The sequence below is a fragment of the Pipra filicauda genome, unplaced genomic scaffold (genome assembly GCF_003945595.2).
Source record: "Pipra filicauda isolate LSUMZ 115617 unplaced genomic scaffold, ASM394559v2 scaffold7_size6619720_pilon, whole genome shotgun sequence".
Taxonomy (NCBI): domain Eukaryota; kingdom Metazoa; phylum Chordata; class Aves; order Passeriformes; family Pipridae; genus Pipra; species Pipra filicauda.
The window spans coordinates 1,756,408-1,782,101 of NW_024104976.1; the positions used below are offsets into that span (position 1 = coordinate 1,756,408).

General features: G+C 41.9%; 1 protein-coding gene across 2 annotated transcripts; it reads right to left on the reverse strand.

Moving 5' to 3' along the window:
* Positions 1-19,029: 19,029 nt before the first annotated feature.
* Positions 19,030-25,629, reverse strand: DUT (deoxyuridine triphosphatase). 2 transcript variants are annotated; one of them, XM_027732060.2, is made up of 7 exons: positions 25,549-25,629; positions 24,851-25,013; positions 23,355-23,446; positions 22,254-22,298; positions 20,702-20,776; positions 19,815-19,885; positions 19,030-19,366 (listed from the first exon to the last, which is right to left on the reverse strand). In XM_027732060.2, the coding sequence occupies exons 2-7, from the start codon at positions 25,009-25,011 to the stop codon at positions 19,310-19,312; spliced, it is 501 nt and encodes a 166-aa protein (XP_027587861.1). In that variant the 5' UTR covers positions 25,012-25,013; positions 25,549-25,629; the 3' UTR covers positions 19,030-19,309. The 2 variants fall into 2 exon arrangements, with proteins under 2 accessions (XP_027587861.1, XP_027587860.1); XM_027732059.2 differs by lacking the exon at positions 25,549-25,629 and adding an exon at positions 25,382-25,463.
* Between the last annotated feature and the right edge of the window lie 65 nt (positions 25,630-25,694).

A 25,694-nucleotide genomic window follows, 5' to 3' on the forward strand; every position in this document is an offset into this window, starting at 1 on the left:
CAAACCAGGTGAAACTCCCCTGGTTTTGGGTTTCATTACAAACTCAAGATTCAGGCCAGGTTTGTGGAGGTTCATGAACCTCTCTCTGAAGCTGGGCTCAGTTTCAAGCAATCGAGGGCCAAGTTTCAGGCAAATTGAGGCCAACTTTTGAGTAAATTTGGAACAAATTTTAGGTGAATAACAGATGATTTATGATTTTAGGTTGAAACCATACAAACCATGGACTCTCTGCTTCATTTTAACCTGTAACCAGGAAATCTTGGCACTTTGGCTGAGTTTCATTTTGATTTTGCATTTTGACCATAAAACTAAAACAATCAGAACAAAGAGGTGAGTCCCAAGATAAACTGTGCAGAAACTGGTTCCCAGTGTGGGAGTTCAAAGCCCTGCACCACACTGAGCACATGCCTGTTTTGCTGCATCAGCACTGAGGTCTGTTCCTCCCACTGCAGTTGACGCCATGCATGGCCAGCCAGCATCTGACATGGTTTGTGCTGCTCCACTAAATCCTCCAATTAATTAAACCTTCCCCAGACTCTTCATTTGAAGTTGCATGTGCAATTTCCATGCCTGGAGTGCACTGACTTTAGGTTTGGCTTATGCAACAAAGGTCCAGCCCATACTGTGTGTTTGCGGTTTGAGGAGTAAATTCAGCTAACAAGGGAATTAATGAGTAAATTCAGGGAACAGGACTAATGGTCCTCATGCCCACATTGCATTTAAAAATGGCTCACATCCAAGCACACAGTAGAGAAATGGACTTCCTACCTGAATTGCTGAGATTCAGAGCGATGTGGTGCCAGTTCTCCCAGTCTAGAGGTGCCCAAGAGGATTACAGGTCTCAGTTTTCAGTGCTGCCAGCTCTGCCATAGCACAGATACCTTAAGGATGGAAAAGAGCTGAAAACACTTCTCATGCAGATTTCTTTAGATTCATTTAGGCACTTTAAAGAGATCTCCAGATATAAAGTTGTCTTTTTAAATAAAAAAATATATATCGTCATTAGAACCCTTTATCACCTGATTCTTTTTGCATCAAACATAAACTGTAGATGGAATATGCTTGAGCAGGAGCTGGATTCAAGTAACAGGAAAAATATGAACAGCTGAGCTGGGAATGTAAGTGCTGGGTCCAGAGAAGAAGGTGATAGCACAACTTGCTGTTGCTTTGAAGGAACATGTGATAGGAGGGATGGGCAGGAAGGAGGAGGAAAGTGCCAGCGCAGAGCAGACAAGGAATATGAAGGGAACTGCACTGTCAGTCTGTATCCACATCACTGCAAAGCCGAAACAACAGGGAACTGGAAGAGAGGAGATTTTTGGTGTGAAGCAACAGCCATGTGCCTTTGTGTTAGCCACTGCACAAGGCTACCAGCTCTAATGCACAGCCTGCCCCCTGGGCTGACACTCCTGAGCCAACCAGCACTTCGGGAAGGACTGTAAAGCAGTACACAGGGCTTTGGGTGGTAAGAGGTTACCAAATGAACCACAGAGAAAAAAATCCAAGGCCCATTAGGTCCAGATCATTATAAGACTTCAGCAGGTATTGCAGGTAGATTAATAAGGCCTTAAAGACAATTCCTCATTTACTGAATTAAAAAAAAAAAAGGTAAGTGATCAAGACAGAATTCAACAGATTTCCTGTTCCACATGTTTAAATTGTACTTGCCAAAGGCATAAATCCCCTTCACTAAAAGCTTTTTGCTATCATTTTTTTGCCTCCAATTTTCAAATCTGCTCTGTCCCAGTACTTTTTCAAGATCTCAGGGTCCTCACAGGACAGGGGAGAAGCCACAAAAAAGAATGTAAAGTTCAGAGATCCCTCGTCTGTTAGTAGAGCTCTTACTTCACAGCACCACAGAGGTGAGATGCTGTGTTAGGTTAGACCAGCATCAGTTTGGTGAGTACAACTGTGGTGTGATACAGCACGAGGCCAGATCTGAAGAATCCTAAGGTGAATCTCGGGCCATGAGAGCTGCTGTGTGGTGTGGAATCATTTTGGTGAGGGATGGGGCGAGGTCCTGAGGAGACCTGGTCTTTATTTTTAAATCATGTATCATGTCTGTGTTTCATGGATTAAGACCAAAAGCAGCACCCAGCAATGAAAGGAAGAAAAAAAAAGGCTGAAAAAATCCACTACACATGTGTTCAGAGCAAAGCTAAGGAACCAGGAAGCAGAACTCTTTCAAAAGTTCACTCTTCAACGAAGCCATCTCTGTGTGAATCTGCCCATTATGTACTTGCCCTGTAATATGATTATGTCATTTAGGAGACAGAGTTTATTAAAGATCATGTTGTTGCCCATACACAGGCTATGCACTCCTATATCCCAAAATATGCTGGGAACAAAAGTGTTTTCTGCAGCACAGAAAAAAATCATGGGAGGAAATTGTGGGTCCCAACATGACCACCAGGCCCAGGTTGAAGGCCAAGTCTGGCAGGAGTTGCACAACCCTCTGGTGAAAAAGACCAACTATTTGTGTTGGGCTCATTTGTGCTAACAAATAGCAAAGTCTTGGGTTCCCCACAGCCCAGCCTGGAATTTATTTAAAAAACAGAGTATTGGTAAAGGATTTATGCAGGGGGACCTTCCCACCAACCCCCTAAGCATTAAATATCTCATGTCCTGCATGATCTCTAACCAGGAGCAATCGTTCAAGAGAAGCAGCTTTGTCTTTGAGCACCAGCAAAAAAAGTGAAAGAAATGCTGTTTTTGTTGTCAGCTGAACCCCTATCCCTGCAAAACCTGCAAGTAACCAAACTTCATTTGCTGCCAGTCTCAGCAGTGCCACCAGCTTGTCCCAGCCGGGCAGTAGCACACTCTTCAAATCTACCACAACAATCAAGTCCTGAAGCAATAAATCTGGTTCCTGTGCCACATCTGAGCTGCTGTGACCTGTGCTGGGGTTGCCTCTTTACAGCACATGCTGGTTCAGCACAGTCACATGTCCATGGTACCTGTCTGCTACTTGAGCAGCGGGAGCAAAGCACCAGGAGGTTGTTGTACAGCTGCTCCAGAGACAGCTCCCGTGCAGAGGGATCAGCCACGGGCCTGCAGCCAGGCAGGTCCTTAATGCAGAAACGGCATCTTCAAGGCAGCAGTGGAGCAAAGGCAAGTGAAGTACCTCCAAGTGCCAGAAAGAAAATGCATGGAATTATGTCCTGTGTGAGAATGGATCCTGATACTAGCTGTTGTACCTTTTCCTTTTCTTGAAAATGAGAACAAAAGTCAAATCCAAGAGTTATTTTGTGTCCTAGTAGTCTAGATTTGTCCAGATCTGCTCTTGCTGGACAGATACCTTTAGCAGAAGGTAGGTTTATCGGGTGGAGAGTCACTCTGCAGATGTTTCACTGCTCTAAAAATATATCAGCAAACTGATCTCTTGTGACCCAGGGTCCTGCTCAGAATAGTTGGATTATGTTTATAAAGTCAAATAAAAAAGATGATGGTTGATCAGAGTAATATAAACTATGGCATGGAAAATGAATTTTGAATGAAATGCACAGATAAATCATTTATCCTCACCAATATTCTCTCTATGTTTCTTATCCCAGTAATTGAGACCATGTGTTGTGCTGCAAACAATAACTATGGGAAATTACTCACAATTCTTCCTTCATAAACTTGGGAAATGAAAGTGATGGGAAGTATGATCATCTTATTTTTTTTTTATGTTAACAGCTCTAAATTATTAGGGTGGGAAGAAAATGTCAATAGAACATAAAAGTGCTTTGTATAGTGTTCACATTTGCTCATACTTTCAAATCCACTGTGGCTTATTAGTTCATGGGAAAAATGACAAAAAGGAATAAAACCCAGAAAATGAATCCAGTATCAACATCTTGCCTCTATAGTAACAGAAATTGTAACTTGTGGGTAAAAAGTGACAATATTAGGAAATGTTTGTTGGGCAATTATGGTAATTAACCCCCTTCTTTCCCTGGTAAATCCAGCTTCCCATCAGCCTGACACATTCCTACAGATTAAAGAGTGCCCATTGCTCTGTGCTGCTCCCTGTATTAGGAGCCTGGAGCTGGTGAGGCCCTTAACCTCTGTTTCTAGAGTTTATTGCTCAGCTGTAAAAATTCTCCCAGGGCTGAAACTTGACAGAAAAATGCCTCCGCCTGGGAGGAGTTTCTGTTCTGAGTTTGGTTTGAATTAGTTCAGCCCTTTTCCACTTGCAGCAGTACAATGGAGCAGGATTCCCTCTCTCCTCTTTTTTCTTTTTAAATAAAGTGACCGTCCTGCCGGGGCAGTACACATGGCAGGCAGCACTGAGACCACAGCTCTCTCTGCAGCTGTAGCACAGGTTCAGTGCTGGCTGCTACAGCAGTGTCCTGGCCCTGTAACAAGGCAGACTTCTGCCCTTTGCCTGTGCAGATGCTGGCTCAGATGATGGCTTGAGCCATCTTTGTGCTGAGGCTGCTGAGGGGCAACTTGGCCATGGCTCAAGCCAGAAAAGTCCACCCTTGCTGCTATTGCTCGAGGGACCAGCCCACTGCAATGCAGAACCACCTGGGCTGCACCTGCACGGGACTTCTGGCTTTTTCCAGAGCTGGGTGGCATGAATGGTTATCCTTCTGTGGTGGAGGCACAGGTCAGCCCCACTCGCACCCAGGCTCACAGTGGAGTATCAGGTGGGAGGTTTCCCAGATGAAGGGCTTGGCGCAGGGAAGTTGCTCTCTGCAGACCTTGGCCTGAGCCAGGGGATTCATTTCTAGAAGCAAGAGTGCCAGATCTATTACACTGCTGCATGGGCTGCCTGCAGGGCTGGTAAATCTATTATAACAGTCAACACTTTATGAATGAAGTCTGGCCCCACCAAAGTCAATGGCAGAACTCCATTGATTTCACTGGAACAAGATTTTACCCTGAATCCTTAAAGTGCCCCTGGGATCTCTCCCGTGCTCAGCACAGCCATCCACAGCTCCAGCACAGGAAAGGAAAACAAAGAGCAGAGAAGGGCCCTGGTGCTCCCTCAGCTGAGCCTGTGTCCTGCTCAGACAGATGTGCTGTGAAGATGACTTTGGCAATACGGACAGGCCTGGGTGTGGGATAGGTGCTGTGCAGCTGAAATGGCTGATGGAGATACTTTGGCGCAGAAGCGGAACTTCATCGGTCAGTGGAGTTTTGCTCTGAGCTCTCAGAGGGCCAGAGCATAAGTAACAAACAAAAATTTTTATGGATGGAGAGATGTCCCACCCGCCCAGGAGTGCCTTGACCCTGTGCCAGTAACCCAGCCTCCAGTCACTTCTCTGTGTTCATTCAATTGACTGAACAGTCACTTGTTATCATCCAGAACTGCTTATAAAATTAAATGTTATTAACATAAGGGCATCTCACAATGCTTGCCAATGATTATTTCAATAATGATGCTATGCTTGCCACTCCACAGATCTGACCTGTCACTTGAGAACTCAAATGACTCATAAATAAACATGTTTTATCCAGCTATAAATTTGGGCAGGTTCATTAGGTGAAGCTGGCACCGTGTCATATTCTGTCCAACCCTTTTACAACCATTTAATTGCCTCCTGCTCATATGTTTTCCCATCACCCCAGGATATATGACTTCTAGTGGCAATATTTTGCCACCTACCTGAGTAAATTAAGAAGTAAGATGAGCTAAGGAAGTTAATTGCCGTTACATAACAGCTATTTCACTGGTTTCTTCTTATTTTGCAAACTCTCCTATACCTTACCATTCATTAAGCTGACTGAAAGGTTTTCTCCATTTTTGGATTCAAGCAACATTTTTTTCTTTAACAGCTACTTTAGAGTTGCCCTCCCACTGATCACAGGTGAGCCCATCTCTAAACTGTGCTGTGGGATTTCTGATATATAGAGCTCTTTCAACACTGATACTGGGGTGGGAGTTCAAATCTGAAATAAGAGCAGTCTGGCACCCTAAAGGCAAGGCTTGTATGTCTAGGCAGAGCCAAGGGTCAGTCAGGTCTAGTCCCCAGAAGGACAGACCATTGGTAGCAGCTCCCACCCCTTTGCTGCAGACCAATACAGGTGAAGCTCACACTGCTTGCTTTTATTTGGGTGGCAGCTAATCCAGCCTCTCCTGAAAGGCACATATGAGCTCAGCAGCTGTTAGACATTTAGCTCGTGCTTTAGTTTGGCTGATGCTGACCAGTGGCTTTGGGCTTTGCGCTTTTACTAGAAGACATTTAAGTACATACACAGAGAAAGCAACAGTGAGTATTAAAGTTAGCTCATGGCTTACAGTCACTGGGGAACAAAGTTCCACTGAACAGCACATGACACAATTTCAGTCAATGCTGTATGAGGGGCTCCTGTCCACTCCTCCCTTTCCTGATAGAAGCTAATTAAGAAATTGTTTCTTACTTTCTTTTTTTCCTGAAGTGCTGTAAATGCTTCTTGAAAAAGAAAAAAAAGAGTCTTTCAACCACCTGGTGATGTGATACCCAGAGGTTTTTACTTAGAGCCAAATACATATCAGGTCAGACTCTGAAAATCAATCCATTACTTTTATTTCCCGTTTTGCTCCTTGGAATGAACAGACTTTCTTTCTGGTTTTTACAGTTATTTCAGAGATTGCTGATGCTACAGGCATCAGAATAGTTGCTCTGGGGAATGAAATGGGGCCCAAAAGTATGCCACATAGCCTAGCAGGTGAACTCCACACTTTCCACAGCACCAGGTCCCTTCAGGTCAGAAGAAGCAGATGGCATAAAGCCAAGTTTCTTTTCAGGAAGGATGGAAACATAAACTGATCTATCAGCTTTCTGTACTGCATGTTCTAGTATAAGCACCAAACAAACAGCATTTGCTTTTTCTCTTTTACAGAGCTGGCAGGAAGATACCCTGAGTCTACAGTCTGCACTGGGACCTGATTTAACTTTTTAGTCTCACCTAATCTTCAAGGTATTAAGACACAGAACACGTATCCAAGGATACACATGGGTGAGAAAAGGTGAGCCGTGCTTATGGCACTGAGAGCTTGAGGAGCTCAAATAATGAAGTGGTTTATTTTGAGCAACTGTATGAAATATATTTTGATAGTAGCTCAGAAGTCTAGAGATACTTGCAAAGTATGAGACAGTGAAGGGTTAAATAAAAAGAAACATATTCTATGAGGTCTATAGTAAGTCCATGCAACCCTCATGGTCCTATTGTCTGCCTGATTTGGGAAGCTTAATATGTTTATTTGCTCACCTCAAGCAACAAAAATCGCTCTGTCCCAGAGAGTGGCAGTCCAGTAGTGTTAAGCAATTACCTCTTCCAAAATTAATTTATATTTTTTACAGATGCCACTAAGATGAGTTTCAGTTGCAGACTGAATAAAGTCATTCTAGGTGGAAATATACGGGTTTTCATATGATAAAATAATGTAGTGAATACAACAGCTAGAGAAAAAACACTGCTAGGACTACATTCTTCACTGATTACTAAGCAAATGAAATACTAAGAAAGATTGCTGGCGTTGCAATATCCAGAGAAGGATGACCTACCATAAAATAACTGTCTAGCTTAGATCTTGCAGTTTAACATTTAGAAGATTCTTTCAGACAGCAGATTACTACAGAGAGGATGGGCAGCTCTGGGAGAATGTAGGCAGATTTTCAATGAACTCTCCCTGCTAGTTTCCAATCAGTGAATTCAGACTGACTTTTATTTGACGATCATTTGCAGGTCACCACCAGATATTCATCCTGGTGAACACACCATTGCCCAGAGGAGCTGTGGATGGAGCCCTGAGCAACCTGGTCTAATGGAAGTTGTCCTTGCCTATGGCAGGGGGTTTGAACTTGATAATCTTTAAGGTTCTTTCTAATCCAAACCATTCTCTGATTCTATGACACTGGCAATTAAAGGTAATTAGCAGGAGACTGGCTGGTGTAAACAGCTGCAGCCAATAATTACAGCCTGTGCTCATTTCACCACTTTCTGAGTGTTTGCAGCATTGCTGAGCTGGTCCAGTGAAGAAAACATCAGTGTGTTCAGGATTTTGAGCTACTGAAGATGTAAGTCCTGTTTTCTTCTAATCTAACCTGTTGTTATAGCTGGAGCAAAGTCCCTCTTTGCAGGTTATGAACCAGTTTGGTTGCTAAAAGACTATGAGAAGTAAGCAATGAGTCATGCAAAGCTGAAGTTCAAAGAGCACCTCAAAAGACCCTTCTAGTTTAGGAAAAGCCTAATCTGATTTTCTAAGACTGAAATGATTTTGTAGGAAAAGCTTCATTTCATCAGTGAAGCAGATGGGGGGAAAGGAATTGCTCTTGATTGCTGTTGCTGTTTGGTTTGTGGGCTGAAAACAGCAAGGGAGAGGGAATGATATCCAATTAAGAATGATATTCCTCAGTCACAGTAAGGCAAGCAATGCTCTGCAGTGCTGAGTCCCAGTGGCTCTCATGTCCTTGGCCTGTTCTCCTGCAGCTGGGGAAGCACCCGCAGTACAAACAGCACTGACAGAATTCAGAGGGCCCTGTCTAAGATCTATCACTGCATGTTAAGGTTGTAGATTCCCTTTTAGTTTTGTATTGTGCACAGCTGGCAGACAGGGATTTCTTGCTTGTTTGTGTGTTGATAAAGTGTTTGTGAACCTAAAGGACAAATCATCCTCCCCTGTAAATTAAGCACTCGCCCTAAAACCTCCTGATCCTTGATGACTATTACATTAGTCAATTTGTGGCTGGCCCAGTAACCCGATAGCAGCGAATTATGGAGCAATGTGGGAACTCTGGTTTTTGGAACACACTGATGTTCCCAAGCTCAGGCCCAGCACTGCTAAGGGTGTGTCATCTGTGTGAGGCATTTAGTGGAAAGAGGGAGCTGCAAAGCCACAGTCCCTAGTGCTTTCTGGAGGACAAAATATAGCAGCAATATTACATTAAGGTAAGAATGGGAACAAACAGAACTACTTCCCCACCAAGAATTTTTCTCTGTAGTGAGGGACTGATTAGTTAACCAGGCTTTCAAGTGACACTATGTTCAATTACCTGTTATACTAACGACTATTTTAGGTTTAGACATGGTAAATCTGAGAGTGGATTTGTGCTGACCAAATGTCATGTCTGTACCTTCAACCCCATACTTAAGGGTTTTACAGGAAGAGGTATAGGTCACTGAAAAAGATTATTGCATTCTTATGGGATAATGACCGAAAGAAACTAAATCCTGACCTGTGGCAGAGGCAAGTCAGTCCTGGTGTCCACTTAACTTGTGCTGGATTTAGTCTACTGCTGGACTAAGGGTAACTACCACAGTCTTCACCCACCATCCCCATATCAGTCCAGACTGAAGGAAGGAAAGACATGACATCTGAGGGCCCAAGACCTCTCTACTCATTCACTGTAAAAGTAGTCTTTTGTTAAAGCCCAGTATGAATGCCACTGATTTCAGCAGTCAGACTCCTACTGTATTTTTTTAAAATTGCAGCTACCTTCAGTACTTATGTAACAGCCTAGTGCTTCTTCAAGCTTTCTAATGCGTTCAGACTTCAAATTTACTCTGGAAATTAGAGAGTAAACTGGATTGTGATAGAGCCAAGTAATAAACTGCTAAAGTCATAAGAAACATTCAAAAATTTTCGAAAGAGCAACTTATATGTTACTAAGTGCCAGATTCTGTTCTGCCTTGCATATCTGTGCAGTTTGATTCACTGAATTTCAGGGATACCAGCCTGTGAGGACCTTTACAGACAGCTTTCAATTCTGGAGGAGGTTTTTCCACAGGGCCATTGTGCAGCAGATGGAGAGGTCTGGAATTTAAGATACTTTCCTAAGCCACATAGCAGAGTCCTTTGTCTGTGTAGGTCCCTCTGAATTCCAGGAGATATAATAGTGTTGACGTGTTTTTATTTTACACAATAGCAAAAGTGATGGCTTTCATTTTATGCTTATTGATGTAAGTAAACACATGCACTTCATAAGAAGTGCTTGAATTATTATATGGCTGTGTCCAAGGCTACCATATCAAACACGCCTTTCAGAGCCAGGATTCTTGTCCAAGAACCCACTCAAAACTTTACTGTATGAGGTATGAAGCAATAATGGAACCCACTGATTCACCATTTCATGAAACCAGGAGTGCCCAGTATTGCCCAACAGAAGATTACATAGGGCCCTAATGAAGTGTTTCTCTTGCATAAAAGGGAACAGATGTGGCCAATCTCATGAGAAACAGGGCTGTGACCTGCTGTGAGTTCCCAGTGGGCAAAGTTTCCTTCAGATCTGAGAAGTTGCTCCAGCTGAGTCAGAATATTCCTCTGGTACCACTATTCCTCCACAGATTAGATTTCTAGATTCAGATCTGTGTTGCTGTAGGCTACATTCTACCATATTTCATTTAGTTAATGTATTGGCAAAATATCTTTAGATTTTGCAAACTGTTGGAAACCTGACTGTTAGCTGAGGAGCTCTGCTCTATGGACCAACAGAAGCTGCTCAAAACTGGTTCTGTCCTAGGGGCTTCTGGTGTATCTCACACAGAGAACCAAGTGTTGGGTGACAAGAGAGATTGTGAATCTTCCTGCTGTTCTCTGAGGTAGAACTGGAATTGTGTTTGCCCCTGAAGTAACTCCAGTGGCAACAGAGTGAAGTAGAAAGTAGTCTTTGGACTGACAAATAAATGTGACAAAGTGGCTTTTGTGATCTCGTACCAACTTTAACAAGAGGATGTGCTACAGTGAAGAGGAAGTAGGCTTGTGGTAGCCACACACTTGGTAAAGAGTAGAGAAATACTGACATGTTTGTTGCTGAGTGAGGATTTCTAGATTGATTTCTGCATCTCCTAATGAACTTTGGACCAGGCCAGACATGGGAGTTTATAAATCCAAACAATATCTTGGGCAAACAGTTCAATTAGTGGTTATGCACTGGTTTTTTTCTGCACCGAAGTAAGCAGCATGCTGACATCCATTGCAGTTACTGTATATTGATGCAAGTGTTGCAGGGAATCCTGGTGTTCATGGCCAGAATAAACCTAACTAGCGTGACAGGGCATGTTCCCACTGGCATTCTTGTTTCCTCTCACCCCATACTGGAGTCATTTGCTCAGTGGTATTAGTTATTCTGAGTTCCAAACCAGATCTTTATTAAAGCTTCCAGGAAAGCAAGAGCACTGTGGATGTCCACAGGGCTTCAGTATCAAAGCCGCAGAATAAAATTATAGATGGAAAAGACCCATCAGGTCATCTACTCAACCCACCAGCCAATGCAGGGCTGTTCTCTGTGGGGTGCTTTTTCCTTTCTTTGTCTGCATCAAGCCAGAAGGGTTTCTACAGCTTCCCTGGGGAGACTATGACATAGCTGACTAGTTCTTGCCCTTAGGAATAACTTTGAGCCTGTGAAATATCAGAAGCATTCTATGTTTCATTTTGATGGACAAAAGGGACTCTGCGAGAAGGTCCCTCAGTCTTATGGCTATACTGTATCTCAGATGTAATTCTATATTAATGACTTCTTGTATACAGATCATATGAGGCCAATGTTGTGCCCCACCCCACAGCTGTCTCTTCCAGTAATTACTCCTTATTCAGATTTTGTCATCTCTCAGTAGTAAGCAGTGAACAAACCCTGATCAATTGCATTTCACTTGGCAAACAGTCAGAATTTGCCCTGACTAGTGTTTGAAGTGTTCTGTCTGACTCTCCCTCCTTTTAATTGTGCCAAAGTTCTTTGGCAATTTGTGATCTCGTATCCCAGAAACACATAAAAAAACCATAATTCCAACATATTTTCCTTAGGTGAATTAAAAACACTCAACAGATGTTTACTAAAAACAACTGCATTTATAGATAGAGGACTCTTGACAGCCCTTGGTTTAATTCTTCCATATGTTTTCATTCAAATCCCTTGGGCATCTACTGTTGATCAAGCATAACTTTCTGGCATCTTGATCTCTTGCAAGGCAATGCTTCTAGCCCAATATATAAATGTTATTTTTGACCTTGAGTATTGGGCATTAACAAACGTGAATCCAATGAAATACTTCCATAGCTATTAAAATATGCAGTCCTCTGACTTTTCTTGAAGATCTATGTGCATAGGAACTGTTCAAGTTGAGTATGGAGATGGTTTTAAAGCAATGCCAGTACCCTCAGTATTCTGATGAGGGCTGTATCAGTTTCACAGTTTTCAGATGCTGAAAATTATATTTAGCATGCAGGATAACTTTAAAAATATTAGTTATAGAGCTATGGAAGGCCATGATTAATACCATTTGGTGATTGTTTGAGTTGTGCTTCACACAATGAGCAAGGATTCAGAAGAAGCCTTTGTCTGACTGCCACTTTGGCTATGGGAGGAGGGGGGAAATCTGAATACCCAACATGTCTTTGTTAGCAGTTGGATGTCATTCTCTTTTGTTTAGCACTTGCACAGTTCCCTATGTAATGCAGGAATATGATAAAGCTTTGCCAGCAACACCACCAGACTTTGGGAACATGCACAGACCAGTGAGACCATGTAAAATACTTTTATCAGTAGAAGAGGCAACTTAATAGACCTGTGATGGAGTTGCACCAAAAAGGTTTTCCCTGGACTATTGGCATATGCTTTATAATGCTAAGCCAGGAGTTTTGCTGTTAATGTTATTTTGATTCTAATGCCTAACTTGTAAGCACTTTTCTTTTGCACCAGTTAAATATAGCTTAAATTATTTCTCTACTGTTCACTAGAAGTGAGCAAATTTCACATGAATTTCTCAAGCTCCTATTTAATCACCCTACCCATTTCCTGCTAGCTGATGGCACACCTGGAGATGAAAGTTTGGCGATCCAGAAGGTAGAGATCAATGAGCAAAGGCACAAGGAGGAAAGGTTCTATCCAGGGAGATCCTAAGGGGATAAAGACACAAGGTAAGCCTTAGTTTTCTCCACATCTACTCTATTCACACAGTCACAGTATTTGTAATAAACTCCCATATAATTTCTAACGTGGGTTGGTATCCACAATGTAGTATCATGATGAACAAACCTGCCACAGGCAGACAGTCCTGATTTTGATGTGACATTGTTTTTGTTGATCTGTGGCTCTAGAGGCACTCAGTGTTCTCCAGCAGCTCAAATATACTGGAGACTGGAAGAGTGACCCATTTTCTGGGCAGATGGGGTTAGCACGCAACAACACGTGTTGTTGTGCACCAGCTCAACGGTGGGATAAAGTTAAGTCTTCCAGACAACCATGGCTGTGACTTTGCATGAGTTTCTGTAGCCTGAGTGCCAGCTTAAACAGATCCTATCCCTCTCCTCATCCAGCTGTTCTGTTATTTTGGCAGCTACTCAAAATGTCTTGGAATAATTGCAAATGAGTAATAATTTTTCATTTAGCTTGTATGCAGCCCTGGCATCAGTGATCATTTGCATGCTGTAATATACACATAGCCATGCCTTGGACATATGTTATGTACATCTGAATAACACACTTCAGGAGTAGGGGGACAGAGGTGGAGTCCAATTTGTTGTTATTGTTACTAATGTAGTTCTCATGGTTTTAAAATCAACTTTGTTAGCAGAAAATGATGTAAAAATAAATAGGCGGGTTCTGTTGGCAAGTAGGTGGCCAGTAGACAGAACTGAAAACTGAAAAATCAAAAATCCTGTTGTAGGAACCAAACTACCTGGAAGTGCCTGAGCTATGCTTTTCTGCTCAGTCCAGGCTGTCCCATAAATGCTAAGCATCTCAAAGGTCATCTAAATAAAAAGTAAATGCAAACAGAGGCTACTTTCTCCCACACAGCAGATCTCCAGCCTGCTCCAGATACAATGGTGAAAGCTTGCCTGTTTTGACTATTAGACTTAACTGGCATTTGGGAAAGCTATGAACAGCAGTCTGGAGGCTCTTTGCAGGTGACCTGGGGTGGGACACAACATCTGTCATGCTTCCAGAAATATGAGGCCCTCTTTAAAGCCACTCTTAAAGCCTTTTTTGGCTAGAAACTGATAACAAGATGTACAGTGAGGAATGATTTTCTGACAAAAATACCAGTACTGTGCTGCCTCCCCGGAGCAGCAGTTTGGCTTTTCATTTGGTAGCAGTCTTCCAGGCAGTGAGGTTTATCCAGTTTTTCCTGGAAAACTTTTAGTAGCTTAATTGATATGATTAATATTAAAACTCAACCAACCAATCAAAAAAACCCTCACCAAAATAATGAAGTGGGAGTGCTGAGTCTGTTCTTATTCAGCCACCTCCTCTTCACATCTGGGAAGGGCAATGTTGCTGGATGCATGATTTCCTGTCATTGTTACAGCTCCTTTTTCAATTTTCTCACATTACTGAGGCCTTAAGGCAAGTTGAGAAGAAAGGTAAGAACAGGATTGAAATATCCTGCTTTATCCCCTAACAAAACATCACCTCCTTCTCTTTGACTGCTCCAGCCTGCCTATGTTGCTAAGATACAGCCATAGATAGGATGAACAATAAATTCCTGCAGAATTTGAATGGCCTGAATTACCTGTAATGCTGACAGCTTGGCTCCCTGCCAGCAATAGCTGTGACATGGAAGCGTAGGAAGGCAAGACTGGTGTTTTGTGTTTGCTGCTGTGAAAACCTGACAAGTGGGGATTCCTTGATCTGTCCTGCACCCTACGGAAGGGTCCCTGTAATCTGGCAGTGACCAGAGTGTAAGCTGGGCAGGCAGGGAGGTTGTAGTCAGGACTGAGGTGTGTTAGCAAGGCAGCATTGGATACTATACTCTGCCATGCTTCCTAGACATGGCACAGTTAGTTTAGCTGCAAAGGAAAGACATTTCCTTCCAACTAGGACACACAGTTATTTTGTCTTGGACACTTGGAGACAACCTTTCAGACTAGGAATCCATAAACCACAAAAGACTCATGTTAAAAGAATCTGGCCAAAGATGCTACATTCATGACCGTTTGTTTTTTCTTTTTCCTCCTACAAAACGAAAGCAAACTAATTCCTTTGCTATAAACAATAGTAGATAAAAGATAACTTTTTTCAGCTCAAGACTACAAGAAATATTAATTGATACAAACCTCGTATTTGTTCCAAAATTTACCAAACAAATGTTCTCTACAAAGCCAAATATTAATATAAAATTTTTGTGACATAATGAAAAAACCCATCCAAATCTAAGGGGAAACAAGTAAGTAGGCATATACAGCTCACATATGTTTGCTTAAACATACTTTACATATTCAAATACAGTAGTTACTTTCTGGATGACGGCTCTCAATATAAAATTAATCTGTCAGTTTTTCAGACTTGGCAAGGTAAAAGGCTTTCTTGCTGTGTTCTGAGTAGGGGAAAAGCATCACTTCAGTGGTAAAGAGCTAAATAACCACAGTTAATGGAGGGAAAGTGTAGGAAAATAATTACGTAAATTCACTTCAGACCTGATCCTGCAACCTTTAACCATGCAGTGACATTCTCTGCCCAGCAGCAGCCCCAAATTTACACTTTTCAGAATCACATCCTTACTGAGGCAGAGATTGCCAAATAGCTGTTATGAGGGAAGCGCCACGTGTGCCAATTCTAGAAACCAGGAAGGCAGTACACTCTGCCCTATATTTTCAGGCTTTTTGGTACCTTACATAACTAGGTGCAAAATACTTATTTTTATTTCTGGTTCTTTTCTTTGGAAGTGCAGTCATGTGCAATCAGGTGGAATAAGTGTGCTGATAATTTTCCTTCAGAAATTGTAATGGTTAGCGATGTGGACACTTTTCTTTTTAGGCAGAAACCATGAGGCATTGAAGCAAGCATTCACTTTTCTTGCACTTGAGGTCACAAATTTATGCAAGTCAAAAATGTTGGGCCTGCCAAAAACATCATGCTACACTCCACCAAATAAAAGGACACTGTTATTCTTACAAGGAAAGGTTTGACAGGACAGGAAATAGGCAGGGTCATAGAAGTTTACTTACCAAAACTTATTTAACCATCTTTAAGCCAAAATACAATGTTAGTTATTAAAAAAAAAAAATTAGAAGAGGGGGAAGACAAATACAAGAGCTCCAGACTATGTTATTACAGGAGTAGCAACCAATACAGAACTAGGTAACCTTAGTAAAAATTTACATAATTCAGGATACTATGTGTCACCTGCCCTTACTGGGTTAACACATACTAAGTTTGAATTTATATCCTGAACTTGCAGCCAGAGGCATCTGATTTGGAAAATCCAGTGCAGAGTTTACCAAGCTATACATTAATTTCATTACAATGCAATCCTTAAGTAGACTGCAATCCACTTAAAGGAATGGAGGAAGAAAGAGTGAGAAGAGAGTATGAAAGATAGGAAAAATGTTGCTGTTCATTACAATTTTCCATTTTTGTTGAAACGCAGCAGGAGAGCAAAGCCACAGGCTTCTCTACTGCTCTTGCATGCCAGGAGGGATTATGCAAACACTGCAACCACCCAAATCTTATTTAAATTATAGTCATTGTTCCCGCTTTAATGGTTATACTTTTGCCTGCTTTCACTCAAATATTGCTGCATCTTGCTTTCCACCAACACAGTCCCAATGGGAGTCATCAACTCTTAATTATAGATGAACAGATCTTTGAAAAATACCTCTGGAAAAAAAGTGGAAAAGAAAGCAAACTTTAAGTGCCATCTAGTGGCTGATCTAAAAAACACGAAATAGATAAAAAAAAATTCCTAACATGCCACAGAGTAATACAACTGTTGCTGAACTGAAGAAGCAGTGCTTAAATGCCACTAAAGACCAGGTTAATACTCTGGGGGAAAGAAAGGGACTAAAGATCAGCAGTATCATTGCCATAATTTTTCTTTTAAGATTGTTGTCCACAAGTGGAGAGTTCAAGCAGTAGGAATTGTATAGGGATCACATGTTCCTTCAAAACTCTCATCAGCTTATGAGCTTCTGCCTTTCTAAGGACATAGAGATTACCATAAGTATCTCAGTCCAAATCAAAAAATAAACCCCTTTCAGATCCCAAAATAGAACCCAAACCATGGAGTGAATCTGGGGCCAAGCATCAGAACTTTCCTCCAAATGCACCTGGGTGGGAGGCCAGATTTTTCTCTACCTGTGCAACAAGTCATTGTTACATTTCTAAAAGAAAGGAAGCAGACTGTTAGTTAGTAATGTCCTTTTCCTTTCCCTGCAGGAGAATGCCATTTTCTGCTGCACACAAGAATTCCCTACAAATTACTTTTCATTTACAAAATCTCTATGTTTCATTTACACAGCAGATGTCCCACAAGATCATTCCCCAAGCTTTAAGAAATTCCTCTTGGAGGCAAGAATAGTTGACAGTCTAAACTTAAATAGCTTTGTCTGACTCTGTTCAGTGATAATGGAGAACATCCCAACATAACTTTTATTTAATGTAATTTTCATTTAGGGTTTTTTTTGCAAATAGCTTTAATAGCTTTACATCTCTTCTGTTTCTTACCTACAGTGAGCCCTGGGGATGACACCTCAGTGGCAGGTTTTGGAGACATGAATCTGTGTACACAGAAGTAAGCCCTGTGCATTCCAGTGTCCAGTTTCTCCTGAGGTTCCTTGCTAAGGCTGAAGCATGTTCACTCAATGATGCACTAAGGCATTTTTTCACTGAATTACAAAAGTAATTTACAACTAGGTAATGTAGGTAGGATAGGTCTCAGATAAAGTAATGAACAAGATTGTGTTTCCCAGTCCTCCCTCTCTTTTGCTAATATAAAAATTTTTAAACATTCTGATTTTTGTTTAAAAGAGGAACAAATGTGCTAAAAATTACCATTATAAAGAGGGATGTGTAAACCTTGCTGAGGAGTGAGTCTACCTTCTTCCCCTTGCTCACGTGAGAGGGTGAGTTTTATAAGCAAGAGCAAGGGTAAGCTTAAAACTACCTTCTGTGACAGGTACTGTTCTGTGCCTCCTGTGTATGTTTGCCAGATACCAAGATAATACAGGAAAAAGGGAACATTAAAATAAATAATTTGGAGGATATTGCTTTTCGTACTAATGAAATTGTGGGACATTAAATAAAAAAAGGGTGAAGAGATGTAGAGCTTGGTTTGAACCAGAACGTAGCAAATGCTGTTGTAAGAATTCTCTCCTCACTACCAGGACAGTTTCTACAGGTGTCAGTGAAGGCCTTGGTCTGCAGTAGCAGTAGCAACTTAAGAACTTTTACTGCATTGGTAACTCCTGTTGCCTGGTGAGATTTGTGTTCTATAGAACACAAAACCCCCAACACTCAAACAGGAATTATCAGATTTGTTACCCTGATGCAATGGTTTGGTGCACAGGGAGGAGTCAGTATAGAGGTGAGCTTGAAACCATTTCTTATTTGAGAGACACTTTCCAAGGTCCTACTGGGGGCCCTCTAGGAATCTAAAACTCATTATATGCTTCTCTAGATAAGTATTGAGAAACAGTGGAAAGGAACTCCACTATACCACAGATATTGGTTTTTATGTTGACAACTTACAGCAGGCATGGGTATATTTCTTTGTCATGTTTCTGAGCTACTATCTCAAGAGCTGCTTTTTCTAGCAATGAGTATTCCTTCTTATCTCAGATTCTGCAGTATTAGTATTATTTTCAAAAATGGAAACTGGATCGGTTTCCGACACAACAAATAATGAGTATCAACAGAACTTCAACTTCTTCCTCATAGGTTGCTGTTCCAAGCAAGATCATCTTGGAGGATCTTCTAAAAAGGACTTGCCTCAGTGTATCCCCCACTGGGTTTTTGCTTTGGGAGGTGGGAATAAAAAAGAGCAGCAAAACTTGCTCTTTGACTTACAGGAGGAAACAGCTTTACATAAAGGAATCATAGTTATTCTAAGACCTACAAATAGCCTTTGGTAATTAAAGTTCCTTTTTGGCAGGTTACAGAATGCAAGAAACTTAGTGTCAAGCTCAGCTTTTCCAATTCATTTGAAGGTGCACTGGTGTGATGTGCTCCTTGCTTTGGCCTGGTGAGCCTGCTCAGGAAGGTCTGGGTATACAAATGCAAGCACAGTGTTGTGATGAGGGGTAGGGAACAACAACAACAAAACCAATAAGCTTATCATGCACATGGGAGGGAAAGACTTTACCCCAGACAAAGATGGATGTACTTACTGTTTCAGCACTGCCAAGTCAAAGTTATTTTTTAATTTATTAGAGCATAATCAACACATAAACAACACATTCTTATTGTTGAGGACCAAACATCAACTGATCAGCCAAGACAGTCGTGCACATTTCCCCATTATGCAAATTCACTGCCTGTAAAAATAGACAGGAGGATACAGAGAAGCTGGAATAAAACTGGAAATGTTCTTATGCAGTCCTAAAATCCCACTTCTAATTCAAATGAAAATTTAGAAACAGTGTAACAAAAAAAATATATAAAACATATTCAAGTAATTTTCAGTTCTTCCCAGTAGAACCAAAGCCACCTTCACCACGTTCTGTATCATCCAGAGCCTGAAAGACATCAATTAGGATAAGCTGGTTTAGTGCCTTTACCTGCTTTTTGTTTCTATACAATAGATATTCTCTACCATGGAGAAAGGTACATTTACATTTAACAAGAGCTATAACTGAGAAACAAAAAACTTTTTATGAGACACTTTGGAATACTTTTTGCACAAGTTTAAACAAATGCCACATTGTGAGACGACCATTTCTAGTACAGACTGAAGTATTTCTCAAGTACCTGTTAACTCTGAAAACTACACACCAAAAAAAAATCCACCTGGAGGTGAGCAAAGAACCAAGACTTTCATTTAGGTAGCACTGCTGCTATGCAGTTTTAACACTGAAAGTAATTTTAGCAAAGTATTTATCTACATCATAAATTTCATCTTATATACAAATACCTTAAACTATTAATCATGGAAAATACAAGAAATATTTTCTTTTGGCAACTTACTTCAACTTCTTCTAGCTCAGGATAATAAATGCGTTCACAGATGAGCTGGGCAATTCTATCCCCTTTTTTAACTGCAATGAAGTTAAAATATTATTAGTTCCTTCAAAAACAGTGAATAATCAATACAGAGTTTAGATAATCTCCTTTCAAAGAGTATCAGAATGTAATAAAAGTGAAAGCACTTATTTGAAACTTAGTTAAGCAGATGTTGACAGCCCCAGAAAAATACAGGTAAAGATAAACTTGTGCTTAGCCCTTTTAAGGTGAAGTATCAGCAGCTGGATCAGCTCAAGGCACTTCCATTCATTCCTGCTGCCATCCTCTGGCATCTTAAGTGTCATTTAAGCATAAGCAGTGCAGAGATGGAGAGACAGCTGTATGTATAATGTGGTTCCTTTTGTGAACTAGGCCCAGGAATCTGGGGGGGAAAAACTGAACTGATAAAAGGAAAACAGGATTTCTCACTAGTACCCAAGCTGGTTCACTGAACTTCCCTAAGAAGCCTGTGCTGTGAAGATGCAGAAGAGGCTGCACTGGCAATATTTTAACTGGGCACTGAGGCTTAAAACTGATGAAGCTTAATACAATCTGCACTTCAGTACAGATTGTGACTCTAAAGCTTAGCTAAGTAGGGGTTTATTGGTTTGGTTTTGTGGTGGTGGGGTGTTTTTGGGGGTAGGTTTTTTTGCATGCTGCTCAATTTGCTATGAGTGGAATCTTTTTGTATTCCCTTGACATGACATTATTAAGTATCCATGTTTTTGTTAACTGAAAGAAGAAAAATGTTCTTAGCTCATTCTGACTCTGCATAAACTTTTAAAGAAAAAGTTAGTTTCTCATTCCCAGTCAGATGGCTGAAAACAGGCTCTGCCAAGCTCAGCAATTACCTTCAAAAGTCTCCTTGCCAAAGTTGAAGAGTACTACACCAACATTTCCCCTGTAATCCTCATCAATAACCCCAGCTGTCAGGAGAAAGAATTTAGAGGGATATTCCAGTTAATAAATGTCAGTATATTAGATCGCTAGATTAGATAATGTTTAGATTTATAAATCACCACAGCATCTCATACTGACATCCTTTATACTACTCATGCACAATCAAACAATATATATGCAAATACCGAAACTCTAAAAATGCTAATCAGTCTTGCAAAAAGAACTGAAAACCACCATCACACGTCAGGAAGTGTTTTACCACTGTACTACTACTTTTAGTTGTAATACCCCATCTGAAATCAAGACAGCTGGACCAACTTCAGGCTCCATTTGTTCTGCTAACTTCAGCTCTTTGAGTGTCAAGCAAAAATCTGTTGTTAACTTTAACATTTCCTCTGAGAGCTATGGATTTGCACAGATCCAAATCTTGTACCTCTGGCAGCTTAACAGAACTGGAGCTTTAAGAAACTGATTGTCATTCTGCTATATTTAAGTATCAAGACTGAAAACTGGCTTGCTCTTATATTTTGTATAACTGTATTAACTACATAGTTCAGAAGATTATCTACCAATGCACATTAATATAATTATATTCTGCTTCTTTGGAGGTTTTATCTCTGATACAACATTTCCAGTAGAAAATCTGGAGTTTGGGCCTCCCTGTGGACCTGAGTATGTATTTTGAAGTCTACTTATATAAAAAATTCAAATATTAAATCACATGCCATTCCAAGACAATTCCAGATTTATAGAAAGTGCAACCCTTAGAGATTATAAACACCAGAGGGAATTGTATTATACCTTGAAGCTTTAATGTTGAACCACAAGATGCACACCTAAGAATAGCAAACTGGTTTTTTAATTAGTTTCTTCAGCTGTGTGAAAAAACTGAAGTACATATGATCCATAGTTGCTGTACAGTCTCTGCACTAGTTCCCAAGTTAACTTGCTGGTATTTAACTGATACACAATTGTTTAAAGGGATCCCAATTGCAGAACACTGTCAAAAGTAACAGTGAACAAAACATAGGGGGTGCTGTGCATGCACGTTTTCCAGAAGCAAAAACATTATTCCAGTGCTTTCTATCATCCCTTTCCAATATCATTGCCCTACATTCTCTGTGTAAAAGACTATTTGTATGTTACTTATTTAATTCAGTCAGATCTTACACTAGACTGAAAAGAATCACACAGAGATGTTCAGTCAAAATGGAGAAAGCAGAATATAAAAAGTCATCTTTAACACCTTAAAGCAAAAAATAACTTCCATAGCAGGCACTGCCTACAAAAGCATGATACGGTTACTGTTTTAAAAAATCAGTAATAACTTTATAATTCAGCAGGTTTAAAAATAATTATGATGCACTGGCTCTCTGAGGTGTTACCCAGTCATCTCCTTTTGCCAGACTACCCACTATTTATTTACACACAGTACAATGGGAAATTAAGGAACTTCTGTGATCCGTATTTACAAAGTCTTAATAAAAATAACAAAAGTCTTACCACCAACATCTATGAAGTGCTTTGCAGCTAAACCAGAACGTGGTGCTAGAAAGGAAGAATTTTTTTGTAAGTGTAATAATTTATTTCTTTTAAAAGACAATATTTATAGGTTATATAGTCTGTTTGCATAGTTGTGGCAACAAGAACTGCTTCCACAGTCTAAAACAAACATGATTTTACAGGAATTATTGTTAGTTTATATATATATATATATTAAACAAAATAAAAGCTGCTACTGGCTACAATAAAATTGCAGTTTTTAAGTGATAAAGCATATCTTTGTTTAGACCAACAATTGCAGAGTAGGTTTCTCCAAGGAAGGCAACAGGAACAGACAAAGACTGTCCAATCTTGGTTTATTTTTGGTGACTACCACTGGTTTGGCATAATCTCAAAAGACAATGAGGCCAATCCATTTAAGTTTGATGGAAAACAATATTTGGCAAGCAATTTACTAAGCAGTATTTTAAACAGATAAATTATGTGCAGGGGTTTGGGGTTTTACTTCCCTTAGACTACTTTGATGACACTCTTCAAAATTTTCTTTGGGATAAGAGAAATGCACACATATATTCCTTTTAAATAAAAGGACATGGCAAACTGATCATGCTCTTCCACTGGAGTGGCTATTGCTTTTTTACTTTATGAATTCATAGATAATTCATAAAAAGAATGCACAAAATAAACAGAATATCTCGTAAAGTTCTCCCAAGTATTCTGTCACAAAAAGTAGTCAAATTCTACTTCACTAGTATTCTTACTTTGGGGTTAGTTTTTAAACATCCTGGGATGTATTTGTTGTATGTTCATTACGTATTGGTCTTTGTTTAATTCAAATTCAAATTCTGAAACCACAAAGAAAGAATGAGCTATTGCAGAGCCTCTGAAGTTGTATGTAGATTATGACCATTTTTGCTAATCATCTTTTTGTCACTTGACACCAAACTTCAAATGTATTTGACAAGAAATGTCTGCTACAAGGCTTAATAAATCACACAGCCACGTGGCATCTTTTTTGTGTAGACTAATTCTGAAAGCTGATGATGGTGTCAAACCTGTTCTAGAATGACTCTGCAGCCTTTTTATAGCTTCTTTACTTACCTACTCGGCCATAGCACCCAGAAGGAAGTGCTATTTGAATGTCTGTTTTCACTACTGCCTTTTCCATGGGTGGTATCACACAGTCATAGGCACTACAGAAAAGAAAGAAACACTAGTTTTATAGAGAATATATTTTAAATTTTCTTCTCTGTAACTTAAGGTAAAAAATTACCAGAATTATTCTGGTTGGGAATTTATAAAATGGAACTTACAGAAAAATATTTACAGATTTGCAAAATCTAATGCAGATCCTAAGATACAAGATGTTCTGATTTTGATAGTGCTAGTTTAAGATGTCGGAAGTGTCATTTGAACAGCACAGTCTTACAACTGACAATTTAAAATGTTTTTTAACTGGTAAGACAGACAGAAAGTACAAGTTTAACTTTAAAGTAACCATTGGGTGAACATGGTTGTGCATTTTTTTGTGCAAAAGCAAACTTAAGGGATAACACACTCTCTGATTAAGCCTTCTACTGCAGATGAACTAACTGTAATTAAAATTAATTATTTATTAAGTTAAATTTTAGGCAACAATGTTCCTGAGCAAACTGACAGTTAACGAGTCACAAGATTCTCCTTGGAACTACAGACATTTTAAGAACTTGCTGATAATACCCAACTGGAGGCTTAATGAAAGGCAGTGGTGACAACACTTGTTATATCTTGACCTTGACAAGGAACTGATTTTTAAACACTGGAAGCACTGAAAGGTTTTTTTAAAAAACAAGACTTTTTCCAGGTCTACAGTGCACCACGGTAGGACAAAAGGAATACAAAGAAAAAGGGCGCTGAGGCAAATCTTCAGGAAGGAAGTCAGAGAGGTGAAGGAAAAAAAACATAGGCTGATTATTTTAAGTAATAGTAAAAAAGGTAGAAGAGGACACAGTGAAGTTCAGATGTAACTAGTGACTGTACTGGATCCCAGAAGCACTGTGTAAACAACCACAAGCTGCAACTATTCCTGAACATAGCGAAAACCTTTGAACAATGGTTATAAATTCACCCAAACCTAAGTCTGTACATTAACCCACGTGGGTTTCCAGCTAAGATCATTATCAAACTGCCACAACTTCCTCTGCCGCACCCAGCAGCCAAGAGGAAAGCAGAAAAGCACAAGCGCTGGCAAGGAGGGCCCACGTGCACTACCACTTCTTTTTGTTTCACTAGTGAGGCACCCGACCAATGCTGGCACCAACAGCAATTCTGGATGATGTGTCAGGCCTGGCTTTTGGCCAACGACTGCATCGCCCTCTAATGAAATCAGTGATGCAGCACGGCTGGACCACAGATACCTGGGGATGAAGGGCCAAGGATGGAGGAGCAAGGGAGATAACTACCAGGGCAGCTCTGACCTCTGACCTCCTCTCCCGCAGGGCCCGCGAGACCCCCTCAGCAAGCGGTCACGACAGCCCCTCAGCCGCCGGAGCCCCGCGCCCAGGGCTCGCCGAGTGGGGCGGCATCGCCACCCCCGGGTGCGGCCCCCTCACCCTCACCTGTACAGATCGTAGCCCGCAGCCCGCGCGGAGCCCCTGGAGGGGGCGAAGGCGTTCTCGGACAGCTTGGTGAAGCGGAGCCGTGTGCTGTGCTCGCCGGGACCCGAGCCCTTCTGCCTCTTGCTGGGGGACGGCTGCGGCACGGCCTCGGAGGCGGGCATGGCTGGGGGACGGGGAGACGCCGTGAGGGGACTGACAGAGCCCGCCAAAACGCGGCACGGCCCACTGCGGGCGGGGACAGGGGGAAAACCGGCCCGTCCGTAGCTTTTCTGTGCGCGGCGCACCTCCGCCACACCCCACCCCCTCCCTGTGATAATGGTCTCGTCCAGGTCCTGCCACGCGCCCCGCGCTCGCGCGGAGGGTCCCTCCCGCGCGCCAGGCGGGCTCGTCTGTCAGCCCGGGCCGCGGCGGGCGCTCAGCGGGGCAGGGTGCGCTCCCCCCCGCCTCCCCAGGGCCGTGGGCTGTGCAGCGTGTGCTCCCCGCAATCCCCGCCAGGGTCGGGCAGCGTGTGCTCCCCCCCGCCCCCCTTACAGTGCCCGCGGGGCTGCAGGAGCAGCCGAAGGTGCCGGCACAGCATCGCGCCGCCGCCGTGTGTGGAGCGCCGCCCGCCCGCCCGGCGCTGTCCGCCGCGGTCCGCACCCCGCGTGGGGCGCGGGCGGAGGCAGCGGCGCCCCGTTCTCCCCTCGGCCGGGCTGTACCTGCCAGCGCAGCCCCTCTGGCGGCGGCCCGGCCCGCGGCGCTGGGCGGGCGCGGCGCTGGCGGTGCCGCGGGGCGGGCGGGCGGACCCCGCGGCGCGCGCGGCGTTGCCGGGGGACGCGATTGCGGCTGCACGGGCGGGCGGGGC

Coding starts and splice junctions, on each gene's coding strand:
- DUT (XM_027732059.2), bottom strand. CDS start 25,427: ATGCTGTGCCGGCACCTTCGGCTGCTCCTGCAGCCCCGCGGGCACT. Junction 22,299..23,354: donor TGGGTGCTATGGCCGAGTAG/GTAAGTAAAGAA, acceptor CTTCCTTTCTAG/CACCACGTTCTGGTTTAGCT. Junction 19,886..20,701: donor TGGCAAGGAGACTTTTGAAG/GTAATTGCTGAG, acceptor ACTTCATTGCAG/TTAAAAAAGGGGATAGAATT.